Below are 26,299 nucleotides of genomic sequence, written 5' to 3' on the forward strand. Positions count from 1 at the left end.
GTAAATGAGGAACTTGGGCTAGTGGATCACTAATGTCTCTTTCCAGCTCAGAAACGATGTGTTCTCACCTCTCTGCCCTCTTTAACCTTTAATCTCATCTCTTCTCATGGCCTTGACGATGGACTCCGAGCAGATAACTCCTGAATCTGTATACCTGTGCTCATCCACAGTCTCTTCCTAGAGTCTCTTCCAACCATGAAGTTCTCAAGGATTGCTCTGCATGTGTTAGGATACTGCTATGGAACGATAAAAGGGGCTCTGGATTTGGAGTCAGAGACCCTGGGTTAGAATCCCAGCTTGGCCCTTGGTTACCTGTATAACTTAGAGTGAGTCCCATAATCTCTCTAGCTTAGTTTCCTTCATTTGGAAAATGAGCGAGGTCAGACTACATGATTGCTAGAGTCTTCTCTAGCTCAAAATCTGTGATCTGCTCTAAAACACAGGAGCAAATAGTCAAATAGCACCTGAGTGTATTTAAGGTCCCATGTAACTGATCATGTGGAAATGGGGCAAAAAGATGGGAAGTGTCTTTTTGGTAGAAGGTGTTAGGATAAGTAGGACTCAAAAAAGGTAAGGAGTAAAGAGCTGAATTCCTCTACCTACCTCCATTCCATATTTTCCTCTTGCCTTTGATCTTATGCCTCAGACAATATTAATATTAATTAATTAACATTAATTAATATTAATAACACAGTCTAAGCGAACTGAACTCATATGTAGGAAAACTCTTCTCTTTCTGAGTTTATAAATGAGCACATGGTTGAAAAATCCATGATAGAATTAATTCTAGGTAGAATTACTCATCTGACCTATTACCTTGATTTCTATGTGTATTTGGAGCTATTTATTTAGAAGCGTTTTTGATTTTTGCTTAAACGTCAATACTTTTAGCACCCTAGACTACAGTGGTATGAGGGCTCCCTGCACAAATAAGCCATGTAATGTTCATGATGCACAACACCTTTACTAAAGTACACCACATATTCATCTTCATGAGTTGCAGTGGCTGAAAAAAAGTTGTATCATCCAGGAGCCAATCTTCTGGGTATGTGTCTCTACATAGACCTTTCCTATATTTAATGGCTCTTTAGTTTGGAAGGACCTCCTAGCCACTGGCAGAGTCCTTGAGAACCCACCTCCACTCTCTGGTGGAGTTTTGTCTTTTGAACACCTAATAAATGACTCACCTAGAGAATAAAGGAATTGACTACTTGATTGATTTCAACCCATGCTGCTACCACATGACAGCACCCACCAGTTAAACAAGCAAACCCACTGGTGGGGAAAGAAATGTCAATATAGATGGAGTATTAGATATTATAGGCAGTTAATGAATTTTGTGGAATATTAATGTCATTTTAGCCACAAGACTTAAGGAAACCTGAGAGAATTTACCTATAGGCTTGAGTTTTAATTCTGTCTTTCCTGATTCCTTTTCCCCAAGCTTATGCCAAGAGCCACTTGTGGACCATAACCACTCCTCCACAGTGCAGTGATACGTTCCCTGGTCACTGTTATCTACATTCTGAATGTGGAGCTGAAACAGGTCTTTCGAAACCTTCTCACTGTGAAGTTTCTGTTTCTTTTTTGGACTGTGAAAATCATCACCATATTTGACAACGTCATCTTGATCAGTTTCCAGGATCTTTAGCCACGATGCTTCACGAGAAGGGGGAAGGTAATACCAAGTGACACTAATTTGAGTCTTTCCCTTAGTTTGCGATAAGATGCTACATTCGATATCAGCTTCCGTGTTGATGGAGATCTCTTGGACTTGACTGTCTGATTTCACCATCAGTTGACTCTCTAAATGAAAGGAAGAGTGCCTTCCGTTATTTTTCTATCACAATGGCACTTCATCACATACATTAGGTTCATCGTTCACAGTCACATGATGGCTTTAAGGGTCAAAAAGACCATTATGCACATTGTCTTTTGGATCAACTGAGACCATATATGCAAAGTGCTTTTCAAGCTTTTAAGTGCTATATCAAGGCTAGCTGTTATTATCTTCACAACAACCCTAGAAGGGGAGAAAAAATGATCATCTTATTTCTGTGGTTTTAATTTTTATTGGTATTTTTAATCGCTTTCATTTCTGAATATGACCCTTTCCTTTCCTCTCCCTATCAAATTATCCCTTGTAACAAAAACAAACCAAAAAAAGCAGTTCAGTAAAAACTAATCCACATACATCACCAGCTCTGTTATTTACTACCTCTATGACCTTGGGAAAGTGATTTCATTTTTCTGGCCTCAGTTTCCTCACTTGTAAAATAAAGGAATTAGAGTAGGTCTCTTTCGGCTCTAAACTGATGATAATATAAACTGAGTCTGACATTGTACCATATCTAGAGTATTCAGACTCAGCCAAAAAAAAGGGAGGGAAGTATATTTTCTCATCTCTCTGGGGCCAAATTTGGCCGTTATAATTAAACAGCAGTCAGCCTTGTTTTGTCCTTTCCATTTACCTTATTGTAGTTATTATTCATATTATTTTCCTGTTTCTGATCACTTTACTCTGCATATAAATACTATATAAATATAATCTGCACAAAATATACTCTATTTTATACTTAGTATGCTTTATACTCTACATAAAAATGTATTTGACCTGATATTCTCAGTTTACATAAATCTTCTCATACTTCTCTGAATTCTTCATTTTTGTCATTCTTTGTGGCATAGTATTATCTTATTATATTCACATATCCACCAGATATATAACCATTCTTCATTCAATGAGTATGATAGATATAACTATAATTCTCATTTTACATACCAATCAAACCATCAATAAATATTTATTAAGTACCTATGTGCCAGGCAGGGCAACCAGGTGGCTCAAGGAATAGAGCATCAGGCGTGGAATCAGTAAGACCTGAGTTTAAATCTGGCCTCAGACACTTACTAGCTGTGTGATCCTGGGTAAGTCACTTCACCCTGTTTGTCTGTTTCTTCATCTGTAAGATGAGCTGGAGAAGGAAATGGCAAAACCACTCCAGTATCTTTGCCAAGAAAACCCTAAATAGGGTCACAAGGAGTGGGACACAACTAAACAACAATAAAACATGCCAGGCACTATGCTAAGCATTGGGAATACACAAAGAGGTAAAACACAGTCCTTGTCCTCAAGGAACTTATAGTCTAATAGATACTAGATAAGCTCAAACCTAGGTTCAGAATAGTTGAGTCACTTGCCCATGGCCACATAACTAGAAGGTGTTAGAAATGAGGTTTGAATTCAGGTCTTTCCTGATCTCAAGCACAATATCCTTCCCACTTTTCCCATATTGCCTCTTGTTTACTGGAAGAGCAACCTCTGCTCATAGCAAGGACATCTCATTCTGTCCAGGTTACTTGTGAGTTCTTTATAAATTTGTCTAACATCAGCTCTGCTATCTTTAACTGTGCACAGAAAGATGGAAGTTGTGTAGAGAGAGATTTCGACTGTGTGCATTTGCACATGGGCCACTTAGAAGGAATTCTATATACATATTAGAGTCAGCTCTCAATTATTTCCAGGCAGCTTTTCAGCTTTGCCATAAATAAACCATGGTAAATTTTGTTTCTAACTTCTTGCTGACACTTGTTACTAGTCAGGCCGACCTTGTAAACCACTACCTGTCCTCAGGCCAAGTAAGATTTAGAAAACCAGCAAAGCTCATGTTGAGAGAGAGAAGGAAGGAGGGAGGGAGAGAAAGAGAGGGAGGGAGGGAAGGAGGGGGAGAGAGAGAGAGAGAGAGAGAGAGAGAGAGAGAGAGAGAGAGAGAGAGAGAGAGAGAGAGAGAGAGAGAGAGAGAATGTGTATATATCTCTGCTCAGACCGTGCTGTGCCTTAGACTGAGAGAGGTAATCTATCTTTCTCCAGAATAGGGTAGAGAACAATTAAGAATGCAGGTGGGGAACAGGGTTAAGGAGGAGGAACAATTTTCCATTTCTTCCTAATTCAGTTCTTGACATCATTACTTTATTATTTGGTTAAAGTTGTGTGAATTCCCAGAACGTTGAATGCAGCCAATTTTAAATATAAGCACAAAAATGTATCTTAAAGCCAAATACACATACTTTTTGGCTTATCCACACAATTCCTCTGCTTCCAAAATAAAGAACATGCATGCAAACTACATGGTACATTCAGGGGGGAAAAATAGTGCATGATGATTTCATTTTCCCAACTTAACATAACAAGACAACTGCTATTAAGAGAAAAAATTTGTGTCAACTGAAGTTTACCTGGCAAAGTAATGTCTATCCCCACTGGGTGAGAGATGACCATTGCTGCTCTCCTGGTTGGGCCATAGGTATATTGTGTCTCTCTCTGGTAGGCTTCCACTTTACACTGGTATATTCCCGTGTCTTCTTCTGTGGCATCATAGATTAGGAGTTGAGAACCGGAAGAAGACTGTGAAACCTTGATTTTCTTTTGCATCTGCTCTTGGAAGTGGCCCCATTCAATGGTGCCATTCTGAGTGATTGTGACTAGTTGTTGATAATCTAACGCTCCCCGGGGCTGAAATTGCCAGGTTACTGTTATTGGCACCTTCAGGCCTGAGTAGTCAAAACGGATGATGCAGGACAAGGCAAAGGTATCACTTATTGTGACCTTGGGTTGGCGGCTCTGCAGAGTCACATGTAAACCTGAATCTGCAGTTCAAAACAAGAAACACATTCCCAGGACAGTTACAAGATGGAAACACAGCAGGTCCATAGCTTCCTAGCTGCTGCTGTTGCATATTCAAACCCAAGTGTTCATACCAGACAGGGAGTTGCTGTATATTGTCGGGCTGAAATCAATCTAAATTCATACTTTCTATACCGGCTGACCCTCTCTCTCCTAAAGCTGCTGACAGTTGACAGCCAATGGAGAGTTTCCTCTAGACTGCTTCTTAAGCATTTACTCAAGGGTAAAACACCCCACTCCCCCAATCTGTCCCTCTAAAGTCACAACTCCATGCTGCTCAATAGCTTAATAACTGTTCCTTTCAAGGGACGAGGGGGGATGGGATTGACTCTGCTACTACTAACCCTTAGCTCTAGCTGTTGGGGTGGGGACCTCTCAGCTGTCATGAATTCCCAACATACTTGTCATGCAGTCATTCCAGGAGAAAGGAACCACCTTTGACCCTTAAAAGCTCAACTCAAGTGTCATTATTTCATATGTGTTTCAAGGATCACTAAATTTTACAGATGTGGTGGCCTAAGATTACACTCGGTGACATGGAGCACACTTCCACCCACACCTCAGACCTTTTGGCTGTAAACGATTTGACCATTCCATTAAACCATATTCCCTTGGGGAAATATCACTCAAGTGCTAGTTTCTTATTGAGGAACTATCCCATGGAAAAGAAATTAGTCTGGTTGCTCGGTCCTAAAGGGTATAACTGGGAAATGGGTGAAAGGTATAAATGGGCAGATTTAAGCTTGACGTGAGGAAAAGACTTCCTAAGAATTAGAGATATACAAAGATGAAATGGGCTATGGAAGGAGGCAGTGGGTTCTCCTTTAGGGGAGTTCTTCAAAAATTGACCAGATGACCATTTGTCCAGAATGTATTATAATAATATACTATAATTATTATATGGTATAGTTATATTATAAATGTTTATATAAATATATGAGAAATGTAAATACTACATAATATATTGCTATTATAGTTATTGTATTATGTTATATACAATAACAGAGAATATATTGTAATAATATAACAATCTATGATATGATAATCTATTATGATATAGCATAATATATAATATAATGTAACAATATAATACAACATAACACACCGCAACACAACGGAATATAATATAATATAATATAATATAATATAATATAATATAATATAATATAATATAATATAATATAATATAATATAATATAATATAATATAATATAATATGATACGATACAATATAATACAATATGATACAAAACAATACAATACAATGTAATATAATATAATATAATATAATATAATATAATATAATATAATATAATATAATATAATATAATATAATATAATATAGATACAGAATGTATTACAAGGATTCTTTTTCCAATGTGGCTTGGACTAGATGACCGCTAAGGTCTTTTCCAGCATTAATATTCTACAATTCTTCGAAATGGAAGAAAAGAAAAAGATCTGATTGACTTACTTAGAGAGTTTACTGTGACTGGAGTCTTCTGAGTCCAGCTCGAACCTCCATCCTTGTTCTGAAACTCTGTCACTTTGCATTCATAAGTCCCTCCATCTGTCATTAAGGTGTTGAATATCTCCAGTCGGAATGTGGCCACATTCTCTTTCTTCAACCCTATAGAGCCATCATTGCTACGGTCTTTATAGGAAGGGCCCAGGTGCACAGTACCATCTTTTTCCAGGCTACCTAGGAACTCTGGCTGCTGCAGGTTGACTGGAGTATGCCACCAGATGACAGACAGAGGATGTTCTGCTCCATTCAACTTACAGCAGAAAATTAGGGCCTCTCCCTCCCATATTGATCTCTTTCCATTCTCTGCAGATAGTTCCAGTGTTTTTGCTGTGGATTTGATTTGTGAGAATCAATTCGCTGTTTCATTAGACAAACAAAAATTTCCATCGTTCTATACCCGGTGAAATCCTCATTAACTTAGATTCCAATATTTTGAACTTGTTGTCCTGTCCTGTCATTAATTGATTTCACAAAAACATGATGGTAAGAGAAATAAATATTATTGGGGGCAGTTATTCCCATAGGAAGAATTGCTATCAATAAGATAGTAAGTAGACCTAGAATGGAGGGAGTTCAAATCCTAGGATCTAAAGTATGAGTTCAGATTACCACCAATTATCTAATTAGCAACTGAGATAATCAATTTGAATTAATTATAGCTTTCTCTCCCTCCCTTCCTTCTTGTGCCCCTTCATGCCCATATTTGTATATATATTGTTTTTGTATAGAGTAAATGAGGGCAGCTAGGTGGTGCCTTAGTGCATGGAGTACTGGGCTTGGAGTCAGCAAGACTCAAATTCCTGAGTTCAAATCTGGCTTCAGGCACCTACTAGCTGTGAGTCCCTGGACAAATCACTTCATCCTGTTTGACTCAGTTTCCTCATATGTCAAATGAGCTGGAGAAGGAAATGGCAAAGCACTCCAGTATCTTTTGTCAGGAAAACCCCAAATGGGGTCACAAAGAGTCAGAGACGGCAGAGATAACTGAACAACAACAGAGTAAATGTGTACGTCCTGATATGATGGCTCCTCATAGTCACTTAGATTAATGACACGGATAAAGGCACAGATGATAGGCTTACCAAATATGCAGATGGTGCAAGACTGAGAGGAATAGCAAATATACCAAATGACAGAATTGGGGTCACAAAACAGTATCAATAGGCTGGAATAATGGACAGAGGAAAACTAAATTAAAATTAATAGGAATAAATGTAAACTCTAGGATTTGGGTTCAAAGAGATCAACTGTTCAAGTATAAGATGGAGGAAATGGGGTTGCAGAGAAATTTAGGTGAAAAAGACCTAGGGGGCAGGGTTTAGTAGATCACAAGCTCAGTATGAATCAACCAGGTAATGTGGCAACCAAAAGAGATGGTGTGATCATCTTAGGCTGCATGAAAGAAAACATAGCCTCTAGAGCGAAAGATATAATGATCTTTTTGTATTTTGACCTCATCAAACCACATCTTGATTTCTATTTCTGGAAGCCAGCTTTTAGAAGAGATGTTGACAATGACAAGCTGGAGCACAGTGGCAGAAGGACAACCACTATGGTGAGCGGGGCTTGGAACCTTGCCATATGAGCATCAGTTAAGGGAATCATGGACATTCAGTCTGGAGAATAGAGGATTTAAGATGGTGTATGACAGTTGCCTTGAGTATAGGAAATAGTATCCCATGGAAGAAGGATTGCATTTATAGGAACAATGGGAGTGGAAATAACAGGGGCCCAAATTTCAGCTCAACAGAAAAAAAAAATTCCTAATATATGCTATGTGTGGAAAGGAAGGGAAATGCTATTAAAAAAGTGGGAGAAATTACCAGAAAAAATAGATGGATTTGGTTATGCAAAAATCAAGCATATTTGCACAGGAAAAATTAATGTAACCAAAATAAAAAGGAAAGAAATAAAATGGGAAAATATGTTTAGTAAATAGACTTCAGATTTCAAGGATCCATGATTTTGTTAGCTCTTTGTGCTACAGTCCCAGAGGAGAAGTATTACTCTTTCATTTGGCATTTAAAGCCCTTCATAACCTGGATCCTCTCTGCCCCTCCAGTTCTTACTCCCCTTCACATACTCTACAATCCAGCTATACTTTCCTTCCGGCTGCTCCTCGCACATTCCATTCCATGCATTTGCACGGCCTGCTCCCCAAATATGGAATGCCCTTCCTCATTGATTCTACCTCCTAGCTTTCTTGGCTACCTTTAGCATCCAGCTCCAAACCCCTCTTCTGCAGGCAGCCTTTCCCATTCTTCTCCCTCCCCTCCCCCCACATCCCCTGTGGCAGTTTTGTAGACATGAGGTTGTGGGCTTTTCAGAGTTATCATCCAGATCATGTTACACCTATTTAGGCCTTCATAATCCAGGCTGACATTCATTTACATAAAATTGATTATTAAGGAGGCTGAACAATTTTCCAAGTGACTATTTCTAATTTGCAAGTCATCTTTTATAACTGTTTATTCATATCTACTGACCATTTATTTATTAGGGAACGGGAATTTCCCTCGAACATTTATATTATATACGTCCCTTTTATGTTTTTGATGTCATTTTAATCTATTACATTTGCTACAAATATTTATCCCAATCTATTCTATTACTTTGTGTAATTATAACACTAGTAACTAGTAATACGAGTAACAGGTCACTAGTAATGCTAGTAACTAGTCAAATACTAGTAATTAGTCACTAGTAATACTAGTAACTAGTCACTAGTAATATAGTAACTAACATTTTTATAGTGACCTAAGGTTTACAAAGCACTTTACATATAGCATCACATTTGATCCTCATAACAATGCGAAGAGCTAGGTGCTATTTTTATCCCCATCTTACACATAAGGAAACTGAGGCTGAAAGATGTCAAGTGGACTTGGCAAGGGCCATACAGCAAGTAGGTACCTAAGGCAGGACCTGAACCCAGCTTTTCTTGACTTCAGGAGCAGTACTCTATCCACCTACCTGCCATTACTACACACAGAAAAGAAGCAGCATGTCATAGTGGAAAAAAGAATTGGCTTTGAAGCTAGGAAGACCTCAATTCCAGTCTTGCCTTTTACTTATTCTGGCTGTGCGATGTAGGCAAATCTCTTAAATTCTCAGTGATCTAGTCAACTCTCTATGACTATGAGTCACAGGGAAGGTGGCCACCTACCTAGGGAGAGGGAGCATCTTTCTTTACCTGGGAATGAAGAATTGTATTTTTCACCTATACTCGTGAATCAGAGATTCTCTATCCATATGTTCACATATAATATACATCTGCACTGACAGTAGATTTTTATTTATGAATGTTTATAGACAGTAGTATTTTTATAAACAGTATGGTACGTGCAGAGGCAGAGTATGGTAAGGTGTCAAGAGCAGAGAACATGGAGTCAGTGCACCCGGGTTCCATCCATCCCATCTAGCCATCCATCAAGACAATAGAGCCCACTCAGCATAGGCGTCTTGCCATCTGACCTGCCTCTATACAGGAGCCCCCACCTCCACATACATACATAATCTACCTCTCACTCTGTGACCCCTATGATGAAATGACCTTATTCTGTAAAGAATCCATTACTATCATTGCTACCGAAAAGGCCATAGCTACGGCTCTGCAGCAACCCTGACAATCCCTAGGACAGTTCATATTAAAACTCTCTTCCCTGGTCTCTGTTCCCCTCTCTACGTCATGTTCTTCATTAGAATGTAAGATCCTTGAGGACAGGCACTGTCTCACTTTTACGTTTATATTACTAGGCACCAGCTTCGTGCCTGGTAAATAGTAAGCACTTAATAGGTGCTTGTTAACTCAGTCCTAGACTCCAACTCTTACTGGTTTCTTGGTCCTGGGCAAATTATTTAATCTCACTAAGCCTCAGTTTCACGTACCATGGGTATTCTGATACTATGCGCCTCACAAGGTTGTTGTGAGGAAAGCATTGAAAAGTGCTCTGCAAAGGCAGGTTCTTATTTGTACAGAATGTTTGCTTTTATGTAATCTAATCTGTCTACCATGTTCCTCCTCATTTCTTTTGTTTGTTCAATAAACACAAATGTAACCTCCATCCGCAGTTGAGATAAATATTTTATTCCCTTTATTTGCAAAGGCAGCATGGCCTTGGGGATAAAATATAGAACTTTGAGACTGGGTTTCAGTTTAGTCTCTGACACTTGGTAGATGTGAGATCCTGACTAAGTCACTCAACAAAATTTTCCTCATCATTTTTTTGTTCGGTTGTTTCAGTTATGTCCAACAGTCTGTGACCCCAGTTGGGGTTTTCTTGGCAAAGATGCTGGAGTGGTTTTGCCATTTCCTTCTCCAGCTCATTTTACAGATGAGGAAACTGAGGCAAACAGGGTCAAGCGACTTGCCTAGAGTCTCATAGCTAGTGTCTGAGACTTCAGTAAGATGAGTCTTCCCGACTCCAGACCTAGTGCTCTCTGTACACTATGGCGCCACCTAGCTGCCCATTCCTCAATCGTTAATGTGGGAATAATAGCCCCACCAGTACTCATCTCATGGCGTTGTTGTGAGGCTCAGATATAAATGTCACTGTCAAAACTCATTCTGTTTTTATGGCTTGCCTTTTTATGGGAGGCAGTCAACTTCAAATCTCACTTCTGTCATTGTGATCATGGGGCCACTAGGTGGCACCATAGTGCATATAGCACAAGGCCTGAAGTCACTAAGACTTATCTTCCCTGAGTTCAAATCTGTCTTCAGACACTTACTAGCTGTGTGTCACTTAACCTTGCTTGCCTCAGTTTCTTCACCTGTAAAATAAGCTGGAGAAGGAAGTGACAAACCCCTCCAGTATCTTTGCCAAGAAAACCCCAAATGGGGTCACAAAGAGTCAGAACACAACTGAGCTGACCAGGGGAAAGCCCCATTAACCTTTCTAAGCTTCAACTTCCCCAACTGTAAAATGGGGATAAGAAGAAATACCTGTAGTAACTACACCACAGTTTTGTTATGAGACTCAAACGAGATAACAGGTCATAGAATCATGGGTTTAGAGATAGAAGGGAAGAGAGCTTAGGGGTAATCTAGCCCAATTCCCACATTTTACAGATGAGGAAAATGAGGACCAAGGAAATCAAGTGACTTTACCAAGGTCATACAATAGATGGCAGAGATTTGAGTGGTAAGATTTGAACACAGGTCCTGGGACTCCAGGACCAAGGTTCTTTTCCCTATGCCATGATTTCTCTAACATTCTGTTCCCTCCTTTGCAGAATGATGTACCAACATTTATAATCCCAGATTGAGTTTGTCTCTTCCAAATCCCTTTTTAGTTAGTCAGTGTCTCCCTCTCGATCTTTCTGCCGCAAAGGGGAAAATTAGCTATGTTCCTTCACCCCAAACGTGCCTCGACTGTATGAAATAAAGAAGCAAATAATCCATTTAATTCTGTTTACTATACCAAGGGCTTAGAGAGCGGTTTGTGCTCCCCTGAGCCTGGACAGTGTCGGTATTTCCTCAGCGCCTGAATGTCGGCAGGTCACTGCCCATCCATTCTCTCATCTGGCCCTTTCCACCTCTCAGCGCGATGCAGTTTTCAATCACCATTTTACAAGCCCAGTAACTGAGGCTCAGAGAGAGAAGAGACTGGCCCGAGATTCCACAGTATAAAGGGAGAGAGAGAGGGCTGGCATCCACACAAGTTTCAATCCGCTGACTCCAAGCCCATTGCCCCTCAGAGGAGCTCAGAGCAGTCTGATTAATGAACGCCTGAAAACAGAGCTCCTGCGAATGTCAACCTCCTTCTTATTTGTTAGGATAAGTTGACCTTCAGAGTCTTCTCAGCCATTCCCTTACACAGAGATCTTAATCACCATTTTCCCAAACAAGCTAAGGGATCCACATGTGTATATATTTCTATTTTCTAAAGATTAAACTTGGCCTAATGTTTGTAAACAGGTAAAATGAAACATGAATTCCTGTAGAGGCGGAGATTTTATAATATGCTTATATATAGACACATTTGGGTGGAGCCAGAGGGAAGTTCTTTGGATGACGGCATCATCAGAATAGGAAAACTCCCTTTACTGAGGCAGATCTACAGCCATGGTATTGTTCAACTTATATTATTAGAGAATCACCAGAGGTAAATAACTTGTCCACAGCTGCAAGGAGGGAAGGAAAAGAGATGGGCATTTATTAAGCACCCACTGTGTGCCACATGGGCAGCTAGGTGGCACAGTAGATAGAGTGCAAGCCCTAGAGCAGGGGTAGGGAACGAACCTTTGGCCTCCAGGCCACATATAGCCTGCTAGGTCCTCAAGTGCAGCCCTTTAACTGCCAAATTTCACAGCAGTCAAAGGATTCCATCAAAGGGCTGCACTTGAGGATCTAGAGGGCTACATGTGGCCTCGAGGCTGCAGGTTCCCCGCCCCTGTCCTAGAGTCAGGAAGACCTGAGTTCAAATGCGGTCTTAGACATTTACCAGCTTGTGACCCTGGGCAAGTCACTTCACCCTGTTTGCCTCAACTTCCTCCTCTGTAAAATGAGCTGCAGAAGGAAATGGCAAACCCCTCCAGTATCTCTGCCAAGAAAACCCCAAATGAAGCCACAAAAAGTTGGATGTGACTGAACTGACTGAACAACAAAAATAAGCGTTACATACTTTACCAAACACGTTACAAATATTATCTTATTTGATCCTTATAACAACCCTGGGAGGTAGGTGCTATTATTATCCCCATTTTACTGGTGAGGAAAATGAGGCTGAGAGAGATTAAGTGACTTGCTCAGGGTCAAACAGCTGGTATGTGTGGGAGGCTAGATTTGAACTCAGGTCTTCTTAAGGCAGTTAGGTGACTCAGTGGATAGTGTGCTGGGCCTGGAGTCAGGAAGACCTGCCTGAGTTCAAATCCGACCTCAGATATTTACTAGCTGTGCAACCCTGGGCAAGTCACTTAACCTCTGTTTGCCTTAATCTACTGGAGAAGGAAATGGCAAACCACTCCAGTGTCTTCCCCAAGAAAACCCCATGGACAGTACTGGCATGCTATGGTCCCTGACATCATGAAGAGTCTGACACAACTGAACAACAACTTCCCGACCCCAGGTCCAGGGCTCTCTCCTCCGTGCCACTTAGAAGCCCACATATTTCAGAGATTGGGTTTGAACCCAGAGTTCTTAACTCTCAGGCTAGTTCTGTATCTAATTCCTCCCTCTGCCCCTTGAGCAGGCGTTTAGTATAAAATGCCTTATAAACCTGAAAATGCTACATAAATTTCAGCTATCATTACAAGGACAGAGAAGTACAGACCATGTTGGAATAACTACCCTGTAAGCACACACTGTAATAAATGGAATTTAAACATATCATTTGCCTCTTTATTTTATACAGTTGAGTCATGTTTGGAATGTAGGAACATGACTATTCTCCCCCATACCAGTGAGGGAAGGGAAGGGAAGACACTAACTGAAAGCATCTGGAAGAGGCAAAATTCATTAGGGATTTTAAATCTTGCCACATTATTTTCCAAAAGGAAGAACAAAATGCTGAAGGCAAAAAAGAGCTCCAGTTCTGAGTTCAAATCCTGACCCTGCCATTTATTAAATGTGCCACCTTTGAGAAAGTCACTTGACTTCCCTCATCTGTAAAATGGGGGTGTTGGACTGCATAGCCTCAGGGGTCCCCTCCTGCTCTTCATCTGTGATCCTGAGATCTTCCTATTTACCCACTTGCAAGACAATTTTATCTCCCTCACTTTCTGGTCAACTCTTCCTTGACCCCACTGTCCAGGCAAGAGGGTTGAAATGTTTTCTCTGTGTTCCCGTCTTTAAGTATGAAAAACCAGAACTTAATAAAAAAGAGTTAGAAGAAGATTACATAAATCTAGAGCTCTAAGGGACCTTAGAGATCAAAAGCCCTCATATCCCAGGTGAAGAAACTGAGGCCCAGGTAGCTTATTCAAAGACCTAACGCTAGTTAGTTACAGAAATGAAACTAGACCTTGAGTCACTCTGATTCCCAATCTACCACATTTTCTCTTTGTGGAACTGTTTCAGTCCTGTCCAACTTGTCATGATCCCATTTGGAAGTTTTCTTGGCAAAGATACTGGAGTGGTTTGCCATTTCCTTCTTCAGCTCATTTTATAGATGAGGAAACTGAGGCAAACAGGGTTAAGTGACTTGCCCAGGGTCACACAGCTAGTGAGTATCTGAGGCTGGATTCGAATTCAGGGAGATGAGTTTTCCTGATTCCAAGCCCAGTGCTCTAATCACTGAGTGACATAGCTTCCTACACTTTTCCTATCAAGCTATTTTGGGGAGAATTATATGCCTAAATAATAATAAATAAAAGGCAAAGTCAGAGTAAACAATTTGGAGTTCAGAAAGACAGTTCAAATTCAGCCCCTGATGTTTAGTTGTTTACCTCCTGACAAGTCATTTCTTTCTCCAAATTCCAGGCCACTCTCCTAAGACTCATCTACTAAACCATATATGGATTGACACTGCATCAGTGGGAGGAATTCTTACACCAGTGAAATCACACATTGACATAGTCACTTTATAAGAGGATTCACCACAGCATTCCTTCCAATAAGAACTTTCCTTGGTGTATTTCAAATAAGCATGATTTATACCCAGTTTCTCAGGACGCATCCCTTGTGCAAATGCAGACACACCTGGACTCACTATGGAAGAAACATTAAAAGAGTAAGATCCTTGTTCAGGCATGTTTTTCAAGGACAGCCCTATCCTTACCTACCTCTTGGCTTTCTGAGACGAACAGTGATGTCTGCAAACTGCTTTCTCTGAGGTAGCCCTGGAAAGTCCTCATGAGCGCTCACCACCTCCGCCACCTCACACCTGTATGTGCCTTCATCCCGAGGACCCATGGAGGAGATGGTGAAAGTGAAGGCCTTGGGGCTGATCTTTGACACTTGGAGCTGCCCAAGGTTGGCTCTTTCTTCATAGTCTTTCTTTAAGCCCAGAACACCACTAGCATCAATATTGCCAATGTCAGTGGCATTCAGGAACCAGACAACCTGCAATCTTTGGTTCTGGCTACTCTTTGATGCCACTGAGCAAATCAGCCTCAAAGGTTGTCCTACGGCGAAGGAACTTTCCACAGAAATATCAACTTGAAAATCTTTAACTGGGAGAACAAAAGTGAGACATTTAGTTGCAAGATTCACTTCATTTCTCCTTGCTTTCTTTCAGTAACAGAAAGTTCACCATATTACAGTAGTCTTTAACCTCTTGAGACCAGTAATAGCTTTTTTCTTGCCAGACCTATAACTAAGGTAGTCTGACCAGGGCTTTTCCCAAGGGTGATGAAATTTAGCAGGTGCTGAAAGCATTTATACTCTGATAGTTAAAAACAATTAAGCTCCTTTAGTACCTTGTTAGCAAGAACAATGAGGTAAAATAAGAAACTATTACAAATATGCACTGTCACCTCCCATTTCCCCCAATGATTTAGTCTCTACCTGAACCCTCCCTGTTCTTTCCCCTGGCTATAGCAGCCTCATATTCTCTCCCTACGTGAGGCCTTGGGTCCTAGGATCTGAATTCCTTCCTTGAGATCTTCCCCTGAAATGGAATTTGTCTTAAAAAGTTGATTTGAGGTTTTTCTTGCTGCTTGCTCTGGACCCTTGGAGTTGCTAGTTACTGTTCTGTATCCTGCAGTGGAACAGGAAGTTACCAAAAGAGAGCATAGAAATCCACTTTTATTCTTAGGAAAACTTTTTTCATCAAGCCCAAGATTTTTTTTCTAGACAAAATGTCTAGATAATCTTTTGCCCGACTGGGCTCAGAGTCAAGTGACTTCTTGCCCTGATCACATGGCTGACCTCATAGAAGTGAGGGTCCATCTAAGAGCGACACAAAACTGTGTTGAAGAAGGTGAAAACAGCACAAACAAAAATGAAACTTCATATAATAAATTTCAGTTGTTTTAGATATAGCTATCAAGGAAGGGGACTCATTCTTACAAATGACCTGTAGACTGTCATTCATTACTTTATCAATCAATCAATTGATGAGTATTAAGCCCCTGGTATGTGCTAGATGAGGTGCTAGGCGACAGCCCATACACAATCTCATGTGAATAGAATTAAAATGGAACACTGCACACTTATTACCTATAATTCCCACATGGCCAAATCCTAGTTTATTCAAACCTAGAAAATCTATTTTGGAACTGAGGCAGAACGGAGTCCTCAAATGGATTTCCTTTTCTTCCCATTAAAATAAAGACACCTCTAAACATACACAAGCATGGGAATAATTAATCACCTTAGAAGAGTCTTACCTTCAGGTTGGACTATCAATGTAGCTTTGTCTGTCTGTTTCCGAGTGATAAATGTCCAGGTCTCATCAGGGTCCTGGATCCATTCAATGGCTTCACAGAATAGCTGGCCTTGGTCCACAGGCTGCAGCCTCCCTATGGACAACCTGAAGGCTGTATTCCCGATTTTGTCTAGCCTCACATCACCTGCTGAAAACCTCTCTGTGTAGGAGGATCCGGGGATCAAGATAAAATCTTTGGACAGGGAAATGATCTCGGTGGCTTGGTTTCCTCTTTCCTGAAGCTGGTACCAGGAGACAGAGAGGTGCGTGTGTTGAGTTGTGGCCTTGGAGACCTCACAGGTAAGGGTTAATGACTCTCCTTCCTCTCTGTTGAGAGTCTGAGGACTCATGGTCACAGAGAGGGTATCTGGAATCACTGAACACAAGAGAAATAATGATGTCCATAGTGCAGTATTATATAACATGATTGAATGAAAAGAACACAAGACTTGGATTTAAGGGCCCTGGGTTCAAATCCCAGCTCTGACACTTAGGATCTGGCAAAGTTAATTAACTTCTAAACATCTCAATTCCTCATGTGCAAATTTGAAATTATGTTCCTAGTATCACATACTCATAGGATTTAGAATTTAGAGATCATCAATTCAAACCTAGCTCATCTTATGGATGAGAAAACAGACTTCTTCAAGATCACACAGGTCTAGGGATGTGCTCATGAGAGCCATTTGTTAAATTTTCTGTGTGAACATTTATATCTAGGAATTTGGCAAGTGCTATAAATTAAGGCTTAATTTGTTGTTTTGTTGATTCTCTAGACTTAAGAAACTGAAGGAAAAAATTTAAGTAATGCCAATTAAACTCAAAAGCGGGCTGCACTTTTTTGGAGAGCCAATTGCTAAACATTTGCCAGTACACTCCTGCACATGTTGCAGGTGGCAGAGCCATAATTTGACCGCAGGTACCCTTATTCCAAATCGAGCACTCTTTCTGTGACTCTGAATGTACTGGCAAGTATTGGTAAGCACCCCGTTTAAGAATATCAAGGACTACCTCAAAGGGTTGTTGTCAGGGAGGTATTATATAAATGTGTTATCATAAGAAAGTAATGCTATTTGCCCACCATCATGACAGCTGCCTACTCAACTACCCATGTTCGACTTCTTCATTTCCACTGTGACCAATGGCATATATTTGCAAAAGAATGGACTGGGCCAGTGATCTAGTGCCATGATACGGATCAAAGCCAACTGGTGCATAAAAAACTGAACTCAGGCTTCATTAGCATGTTGCTCAAAGCAAGTTGGCTCATCAGCCTCAGGTAATACTTAAATGGTGCAGTGGAAAGAATACTGAAGTAGGAGCCAGGAAACCCGGATTCAAGGCCAAACCCTCTCATTAGCTTATTGCGCAACTTGGCAAAGCACAGCCCTTGAAGGGCTTCAGTTTCTTCATTTGTCCAAAGAAGGAGTTGGATGAGAAACTCTCTAAAGCCTCCTTCTAGCCTTATAATCTATGACCTATGATTCTTAGCCAACATAAAATGCATGGATAGAGTTTTGGCACAAAGAAGGAAAAAAAAATATCACGCCAGCTTATATTAATTCTTCACTTGGGTTGAGACAAAAGGGCAAACCCAAAGACCAAGGCTTTCCATGGAATAACCAAGACAATTAGGGAATCTCTAATCAGCGATAACAACCTCTAAGCTAACCACAAGTTCACTAAAGCCTGGATATTTAATAGCATTCCTGATTTCAAGTCAAGTCCCCAAGGGGGAAAAAGGAAAATAATTTTTAATATTTTAAAATAATTTTATACTCAAAAAAAGCATAACCACCTAACCCTGCATGGCAGGGAAGTCAGATAAAGAAGACATACTATATTTAGAGAGAAGACGCATCTTTGTTTCTGGGCTCTAAACCATTTGGACAAAGATGAAATGTGCTTTTGCTATGAAATATATACTATAAAATGACAATAAATCTGTGGTTTCATCAGTATGGGTATTCCCTACAATAATGCAGATGGTGACCCATTCATGCATGCCCATCCGGTGCAACTGGCATTCAATTTTCCACAGAGGCTTTCCTTTCATTTTCTTGACCTTGCATAGATGCTGGTGGAGGATTTGGGCCGGTAATCCATTGGTAAACCATCACTCTTGTGACCTTCATTTTTTTGGCCACACATTTCTTCACTGATCTCAGATGTTGGTTTGCTACATTGTGTCATAGATTTCAGTTATAAAAAGAATGAAATATGTGATATACTATGAAATCCCATTATATCATAGAGTTTTGCAACTGAAGTAACCAACAAGACTTTATCAAGTTCCTACTTTGTACCAAGCTCTGGGTTGGACACTGGGGATACGAAGGCAAAAGTGAAATAATCACTACCTTCAAGTAGCTTGCATTGAAACCAGGGAGATAGCGTGAGCGTAAATCAGTATGCAGAGAATATATACAAAGTAAACCAAAGGAACTTTGGGAGGGAGGACATAAGGAGCTTGGAGGGATCAGCAAAGGCTTCGTGTAGAAGGTGGCATTGAAGGAAACGATATTCTAAGAAGCACAAGTGAGGAGAGAATGAATTCCAGGCATCAGAAGGATAGCTAATGTGATGGAGCAGAGATGAGAAATGGTCAGGCATAAAGAGGGAGAAAAAGGCAGCTTGGCCAGACTGGAGAGTGTGGGAAAGGGAGCACTTTATAAGGCTGCAAAGGTAGGCTGGGGCCAGGTTGTGAAGGGCCACATAGAAATGGGAAATACTTTACCTGTTAGGATCACCTTGTCACTGTAGCTCCCAAAGTATTTTCCATCAGTGTTCAGTGTATGACACTCATACTCGCCAGCATCCTGGGTTTGGAGCTTTGAAATATGTAGCAAGACTGAGTTTCCTTGGATCCTCTCCACGTAGATATCCCTACGCTGAACTCGAAGGGTATAGAAGGCATAAGTGAAGTCAGGGTCCTTAGTACTGATTATCTGTACCTCTCTGTCTGGCTTATCTGGTTTGTAAATGGACCATTGGAAAGTCTGCTCAGCCAGTCCCTGGTGGCCAGTTACATTACACGCAATGCTGACTGGATAACCTTCGGCCCGGTACAGCGGTCCTTTCTGAACTGTTACTCTTCTCTGGCCAGTGCTGAGCTCAGCTTTCCCATTAGAGAAAGGAAGAGAAATAAAAATAGATTAATACTGTAGTTCCCTATGTACGACACAGCGCAGCTCCCTATGTTACAATTCCAGTAAATGAGATCACAGGTTATTGACTACAGTAGCAGCCCAAACACTCAATGTCTTCTCAGGCTGAACATTAGTGGAATGGCTTGATGAGCTAATTGGACTTTAGGGGTACAGCGGGAGCCAAGGATATGGTGGAAAGATATCAAGAGAGTCTGGCAGAAGGCATGGGATGAGGAGATGGAGTTAAGACAATTAAAAAAAAGGTCATAAAAGCAAGCCTGAGGGAGTATAGAATTTGGTGAACTTTATGAATCCACAAGGACAGAGAATGAAGAAAAGAAAGTATTTTAGAGAAAAGGGAGGGTGAAAGGAATGGAGAAGAAAAATGTCATAAAGATCACATTAGTACTTTTAAAAAAAAAGAATAATTCCAAGGGGCAGAGAAAGAGAATGCTAAAAGAGAAAAAGGCAGGAAAGACAAGGATTCACCAAAAGAAGCAAACCCAATTCAAAAGAATGTGATTTACTAAACATTTAATAAATACCAACTCTAAGCAAGACACTGTGCTAGGAACCTGAGGGGCACAAAAATAAAGAAAGATCTAATCCCCGATGATAGAGATCACCATCTACTAAGAAAGATGAGGCTATAAAACTGGACATTACTTGCCATGTGACTCAGGACAAGTCATTTAACCTCTCAATGCTCTAGGCAACTCTCCCAGACTGTAAGTTGTAAGGAAAGTGTACTCCTGTAGTAAGAGAGGGAGTTTCCTCACTAGGGACGTCCCCAAACCAGGAAAATCCTAGATCCAGATCCTCTTCCAAGATTACATAATAGAATATTCAACGGCCAAATGGCATTACCCCCTGGATATCTCCCAACAGTACCTCAAACTCTGTGTTCAAGAATGAACTCTAAACCTGCTCTTCCATCTGTCTTCAATACTTCTATCAGTGATACCATCATTTTGCCCTATATTCTGGATCAGAAAACTTGTTTATCTCTTGGATTCTTCCCTTTATAGCTGAGAAGTTATACAATTTCATTGAATCTAGCTCTGTAGGATCCCCAAATCTGTCCCCTCCTTTCTATTCCCATAGCCATCACCCTCATTATCATGCACCCAGGCTGCTGTAAAAGCCACCTGCCAGATGAGTCATCTCCCCCCTATCCTTTCTTCCTGCTGTTACCAGACTAATGTTCCTCATGTATAGATTTGGTCATTTCATGTCTCTGCTCAAAACTCAAATGTCTATCCGGTACATAGGACCCATTTTGGAAGCCAGAGGGACTCCCGCCCAGGACTTTCTGAATGAGCCCAGCTCTCTGTCAGGCCGTCCCCTCTCAAAATAAACAACAAAAACACTTATTAAGCATGTGCAAGGCAGTATTCTAGGGACTGAGGATGCAAATATAAAAACGAAAACTGTTCCTGACTTCAAGGAGCTTATAGTTTTGACACCCAAATGCTCTCCCCAATCGGCTTCCCTACCTGTTGAACTTCTATTTATCCTTTAAACTCCTCCTCCTCCTTGTCCTCCTCCTCTTCCTCCTCTCCTCCTCCTTCTCCTCCTCTTCTTCTTCTTCCCAATGATCATATAGTGAGTATCTGAGGATGGATTTGAATTCACATCCTTCTGACTCTAGGTCTGGTGCTCTATTCACTGTGCCACCAAGCTGCCCCTCTGTTTGCTTGGGTTTTTTTTGGCACAAAGAAACAACCATTTAATTAAATATCTAAATACAACCAGTATTCCAGAAAAAGTGGCACTGTGTACCCAATTACTTTGCTAGTGCACGTCCCTTTATTTGGTCAATTTTTCATTAAAAAAAAAAAAGAATTCATGTCCACATCTAAGTTTCCTGAAAGTCATCACCGTACAAATTTTTGTTATCCTCAAGTGGAATCTTAAGTTTTATGGATGGAACAGTACTGCAGGCACTGAGTAATTATTTAAAAAAAATTAAATCGAAGAAGTACAAAGTACTGCTGGAAATCAGAGACAGAGAGCATGGGATTCTAGATTCAGAGCTGAAAGAGGTCTTTGGAGTCATCAAAGTCACTCCCTTTATTTTTTTGTAGATGAAGAAGCCCAGGCCCAGAAGTGGCTTGTCCAGGGTCTCACAGCTGGTAAGTATCCAACCTAAGTTAGAACTCAAGTCCTGTGGACTCTATGTACAGCACGCTCTCCACGACTGACACTTGGTGAACACTGAGATAAACATTACGGGCAAGTATTTTCAAACCCTAGAGGAAGAGAAAGGCCAGACCACAAAGGACATTTCAAAGATAATGAAGAGGAAAAGCATCAATCACCCATACTGATAGTTAAAAAAAAATTTATCAAGGCCCTACTATGTGCTAGGTCTACTAAGCCCGGATAGGTGATTCACAAAGACTCAGGTCTAGAGGTTGCATTCCCAGCTCCCGGTGGCATTACCTGTTTAGATCCGGGGACAGGATGAATACCTCAGAAACTGCTGAATTGCTTTGACCAAATTGTTTCTACACCAGTAGGGCGATGATGTGTAAACATGATCCGTGTAAGGTATCATTAGCCCAGAGGAGGGATATGTTCTGGAAGTTTAAAAAATAACAAATTTGAGGATGGGCAGCATCTGCTGGGCCTTTCTTGGGCTTTTATCTAAAATTACTCCCCTTCATGGAGACAGAGCATCCGGTTGGTGAGATTTTGTCTGAATAGACTCAGCTGAGTCCAGTCAGCACTTTCTTTTATCCTGTCTCATTTGCCATTCCTACTGCCCAATTACTACTTTATTATATACTGCTTATTCACTCATGTGGATCATGTGTTCAAGGCTCCCCTCCCCAGTCAGATGGTATGTCTTTTGTAGGCAGGGACTATGTTACAGGATCAGAGAAGGTGCCATTCAATACAGACCTTTTATTCTACATCTTAGGAGTCTGAGACCAAGATGGGTTAGGAGACTTGCCCAAGGCCACACAGGCAGTTAAATGGTAGATTCAGGATTAAAGCCCAGGTATTTTTAGGGCAACTAGGTGGCAGAGCGCATAGATTGCCAGGCCTGGAGTCAGGAAAACCTGAATTCAAATCTAGCCCCAGGTACTTCCTAGCTGTGTGACCCTGTTTGGCTCAGTTTCTTCATCTGTAAAATGAGCTGGAGAAAGAAATGGCAAACCGCTCCAATATCTTTGCCATTTGTTGTTATGTTTCAGTAGTGTCTGACTATGACCTCCATTTGAGGTTTTTTTAAAGAGTGGTTTGCCATTTCTTTCTACAGCTCATTTTATAGATGCGGAAACTGACTCAAACAGGGTTAAGTGACTTGCTCAGTAAGTACCAGACTAGATTTGAACTCAGGTCTTCCTGACACCCAGAGTTCCATTCATTGTATACCCAGTTGCCCTTGTATCTTTGCCCAAAAATACCCCGAAAATGGGGATCATGAAAAGTTGGACACGACTGAAAATGACTAAACCACAAAATGTTTTGGCAACTCAGTGGTTCAGGCATTGGACTAAGAAGACTGCATTCGAATTCAGCCTCAGATACTTATTAGCTATGTACTAGCTCTCTCAGCCTCAATTTTCTTATCTGTCGATTGAAGTTAACAATAACCCCCACGTCCAAGGGTTGTTATGAGGATCAAATGAGAAAACACAAGTAAAGTGCTTTGTAAACCTTAAAGCACCATAAAAATTCTAGCTAATACTATTACTTTGATTCAAAATCTAGCCCCTTTTCTAATGAGCCAATACTTGGTCACACACTTTTAGCGGAAAAAACCCTGGGCTTGGACACATCAGACATGGATTTGAGTGTTAGCTCTGTTATTTACGGCTGGGGTAAAGCTGTACAAATCACTTTACCCCTTACAGTCAAAATTTCCTCATCTGTAAAATGGACATAATCTTTGTACTCCCTGTGGAATATGTACATATATGTATGTATATGAAATAGGCATGTTTCATATATAATATATATTTCTTTAACACATGAAAGAATATGTGGGGGAAAAATTTGGTAATTGGGAAAAGTTCTTGTTTATACATACACATATATTACGTATATATATGTATATATATGTATATATATATGAATTTCTGAACACATCATACCTATGTAGCACAGGGCTTAGGTGATAAAAAAAATGCTCATTTTTGATCGTTATGAATCTTGATGAGAGAGAGCACGGTGTCAGAGAGGCAGTACTTGGAGTTATGTATTGGGTTCAAATCCTGTCACTGACACATACCACCCGTGCAGCGATGGCCAAGTCACCACCTCCCAGCATCCCAAATGATTCCCTTAAGATGATAAATTACAGATGGGTTACTGATACACATCAATGGAGGGAATGTCTATACCAAAGTAATTCTTCTTACCAATTACATCACAGGCCTAGACCTATCTAATCTCTCTATCCACATATATTATATATTATGCAAATGTGTATATCTATGTCTCTATCTCCTGATACAGATCTGCCAAGCATGGTGGCACCTTTGAAAAAACTTTTAAATAACAACTATTTTGGATATGAGCATTTCTCAAAAAGATAGTTTCAAACCTGATCACTGGACTAGGATGCGTGTGTGTGTGTGTATGTGCACACGCGCATGTGCACACGTGTGCATTTGTGTTTGTGAACTTTTTTAGGATGAAATCAAGCAACAATTCGAAAACCTTTTCTGGAAATAGCACACTAAGAAGCAGCTTATCTTCTTTTTTTCTAAACTCAAAAATAGGCCCTATAAATCTAAAGGATATGGTAAGCCCCAATAAATGTTGTCTTTATATATGAATTCAAGGCTATTAATTAGACATAGCCTTCCAAGTGGGCAGTGAGAAGGAGTTTTTCTTTTTAACCCATCCAGCACCCCATTTCTAAGACCCCTTTTGTGACAAATGCATAAAAGTGAGCCAATGCTTATAATAATAGTAGCTTACACTTTAAGGAAGCACTTTATAAATATTGTCTCATTTTATTCTCACAAAAACCTTAGGAGGAAGGTGCAATTATTATCTGAAGAAACTGAGACAGAAGTTAAGAGACTTAATCAGGGTCACACAGCTAGTAAGAATCTGAAGTTAGATTTGAACTCTGCTCTTCCTGACTCCACATCCAACACTCTTACCCATCATGCAGCCTGGCTGCCTCAGATGAGGCCAATGCCTCATCTGCAAATAGGGCAAAACCTGATGTGGCTCAAACCAAAGTCTGAACTTGTAACTTGGATCCATTAGCTCTTTTCTCTAACCAGCTGAGCTTAATAGGCTTTTCATTGACAAAAGTAACTATTTCAAAGTCCATGTTAATAAACACACACGTTTGCCAGTTGATGATTTTAAAATGAATTTCTGCAAGGTAGTGTTTGGGTGAATTATAAGTTTTTTCTAATTTTTTCATGTTGCTTTCTTCACCATGGTGTGGAGGTAAAAGCACTGGATTTAGAATCAAGGAAGTTTGCATTTAAAACTCAGCTCTGAGGGGCAGCTAGGTATCACAGTGGATAGAGAACTGGCCCTGGAGTCAGGTGGATCTGAGTTCAAATTTGACCTTAGACACTTGCTAGCTGTGTGACCCTGGGCAAGTCACTTAAACCCCACTGCCTCCAAAGAAACAAAAACCCAGCTTCGTTATTTATGGCCTATGTGATCTTGGGCAAATCATTTTGCTTCTTTAGGGCTTGGACTCCTCATACGTAAAATGAGCACATTATTACTTTTCCTTTCTTGGCACCTTGATGACTGGCATCCTTGTTTGTCCCTAACCAACCTTCAGTCTGACAGAGGTGCTAGGAGAAGTCTTGGGGGGAATAAACACTGCAGGAGGTCTCAGTATTTTATCATTACATTTTTGGTTAATGAATCACCTGACTTCTTGAGGTCTGATGTGTGCACATGAAGGAACAGAGAACTGCTTTTGTGGGGTGAGGGTGGGTGAACAGCTATGGTGTTTTGGCTAGATACTGAAAGTCCTTCTGTCCTCAACCCATAACTACATACTGGAAATGGTTTTGAGTGCCCCATGTTAGGAAGGATAAAGATGAGCAGGAGAAGGTCCAGAGGAGTACAGCATGTAGGATCAGAAGCTCAAAGGGGTCTTGGAGATCAGCTAGTATTCAAGGAAGGTGAGAACCTGAGAGGTTTATTAACAGATGATGACTAACAAAGACAGGAATGGAGTCAAGGTGTTCAGACTCAAAATCCATGGTCCTTTCCACAACACTGGGCCATCCTTTTCCTTCTCCTCATCTTCCCAGGGGAAACATGTTTCAGTATTGAAGTCAGGTACCCAGAATGCATTGCAGAGTGAGCCGTGCCCACCAGAATTTAGAAGAAATATATCATCCTGTTTAGATAAATTTAAGTGGGTTAAGAAAAAAATATCACTTCCACATTCCCCTTCCTGTTCTGTTGACTCTGGGGCTTTTTTTTCCCCGGGCCCTTTCTTCTGCCAATAAAAAAGTTAAGGAAGAAAAAAAAAAGGAACTTAAGTTTCTCTAAAACACTGCACGATTTCATTCCCAGTTTGGTTTTCTCATATAATGAAACTTGGCAGTTCAGTATAGAAAAAAAGTGTACCAGAGTCGGAGTCAAAGGAACCTGAGTTTGAAGCCTGGCCCTAGCGTTGTGA

The 26,299-nt window shown here is 40.5% G+C and overlaps 1 protein-coding gene across 1 annotated transcript in view; it reads right to left on the bottom strand.

Moving 5' to 3' along the window:
• CD101 (CD101 molecule) overlaps positions 1-26,299 on the bottom strand; it is a 58,308-nt gene that overhangs the window by 13,615 nt on the left and 18,394 nt on the right. The window contains exons 3-8 of the mRNA XM_036768182.1: positions 19,260-19,640; positions 16,485-16,898; positions 14,937-15,326; positions 6,159-6,539; positions 4,237-4,647; positions 1,396-1,806 (exon numbers count right to left, since the gene is read on the bottom strand). Of these exons, the coding sequence (XP_036624077.1) occupies positions 1,396-1,806; positions 4,237-4,647; positions 6,159-6,539; positions 14,937-15,326; positions 16,485-16,898; positions 19,260-19,640 (2,388 nt within the window). The remainder of the gene's footprint in view (positions 1-1,395; positions 1,807-4,236; positions 4,648-6,158; positions 6,540-14,936; positions 15,327-16,484; positions 16,899-19,259; positions 19,641-26,299) is intronic.

The sequence above is a fragment of the Trichosurus vulpecula genome, chromosome 7 (genome assembly GCF_011100635.1).
Source record: "Trichosurus vulpecula isolate mTriVul1 chromosome 7, mTriVul1.pri, whole genome shotgun sequence".
In the NCBI taxonomy this organism is placed as follows: Eukaryota; Metazoa; Chordata; class Mammalia; order Diprotodontia; family Phalangeridae; genus Trichosurus; species Trichosurus vulpecula.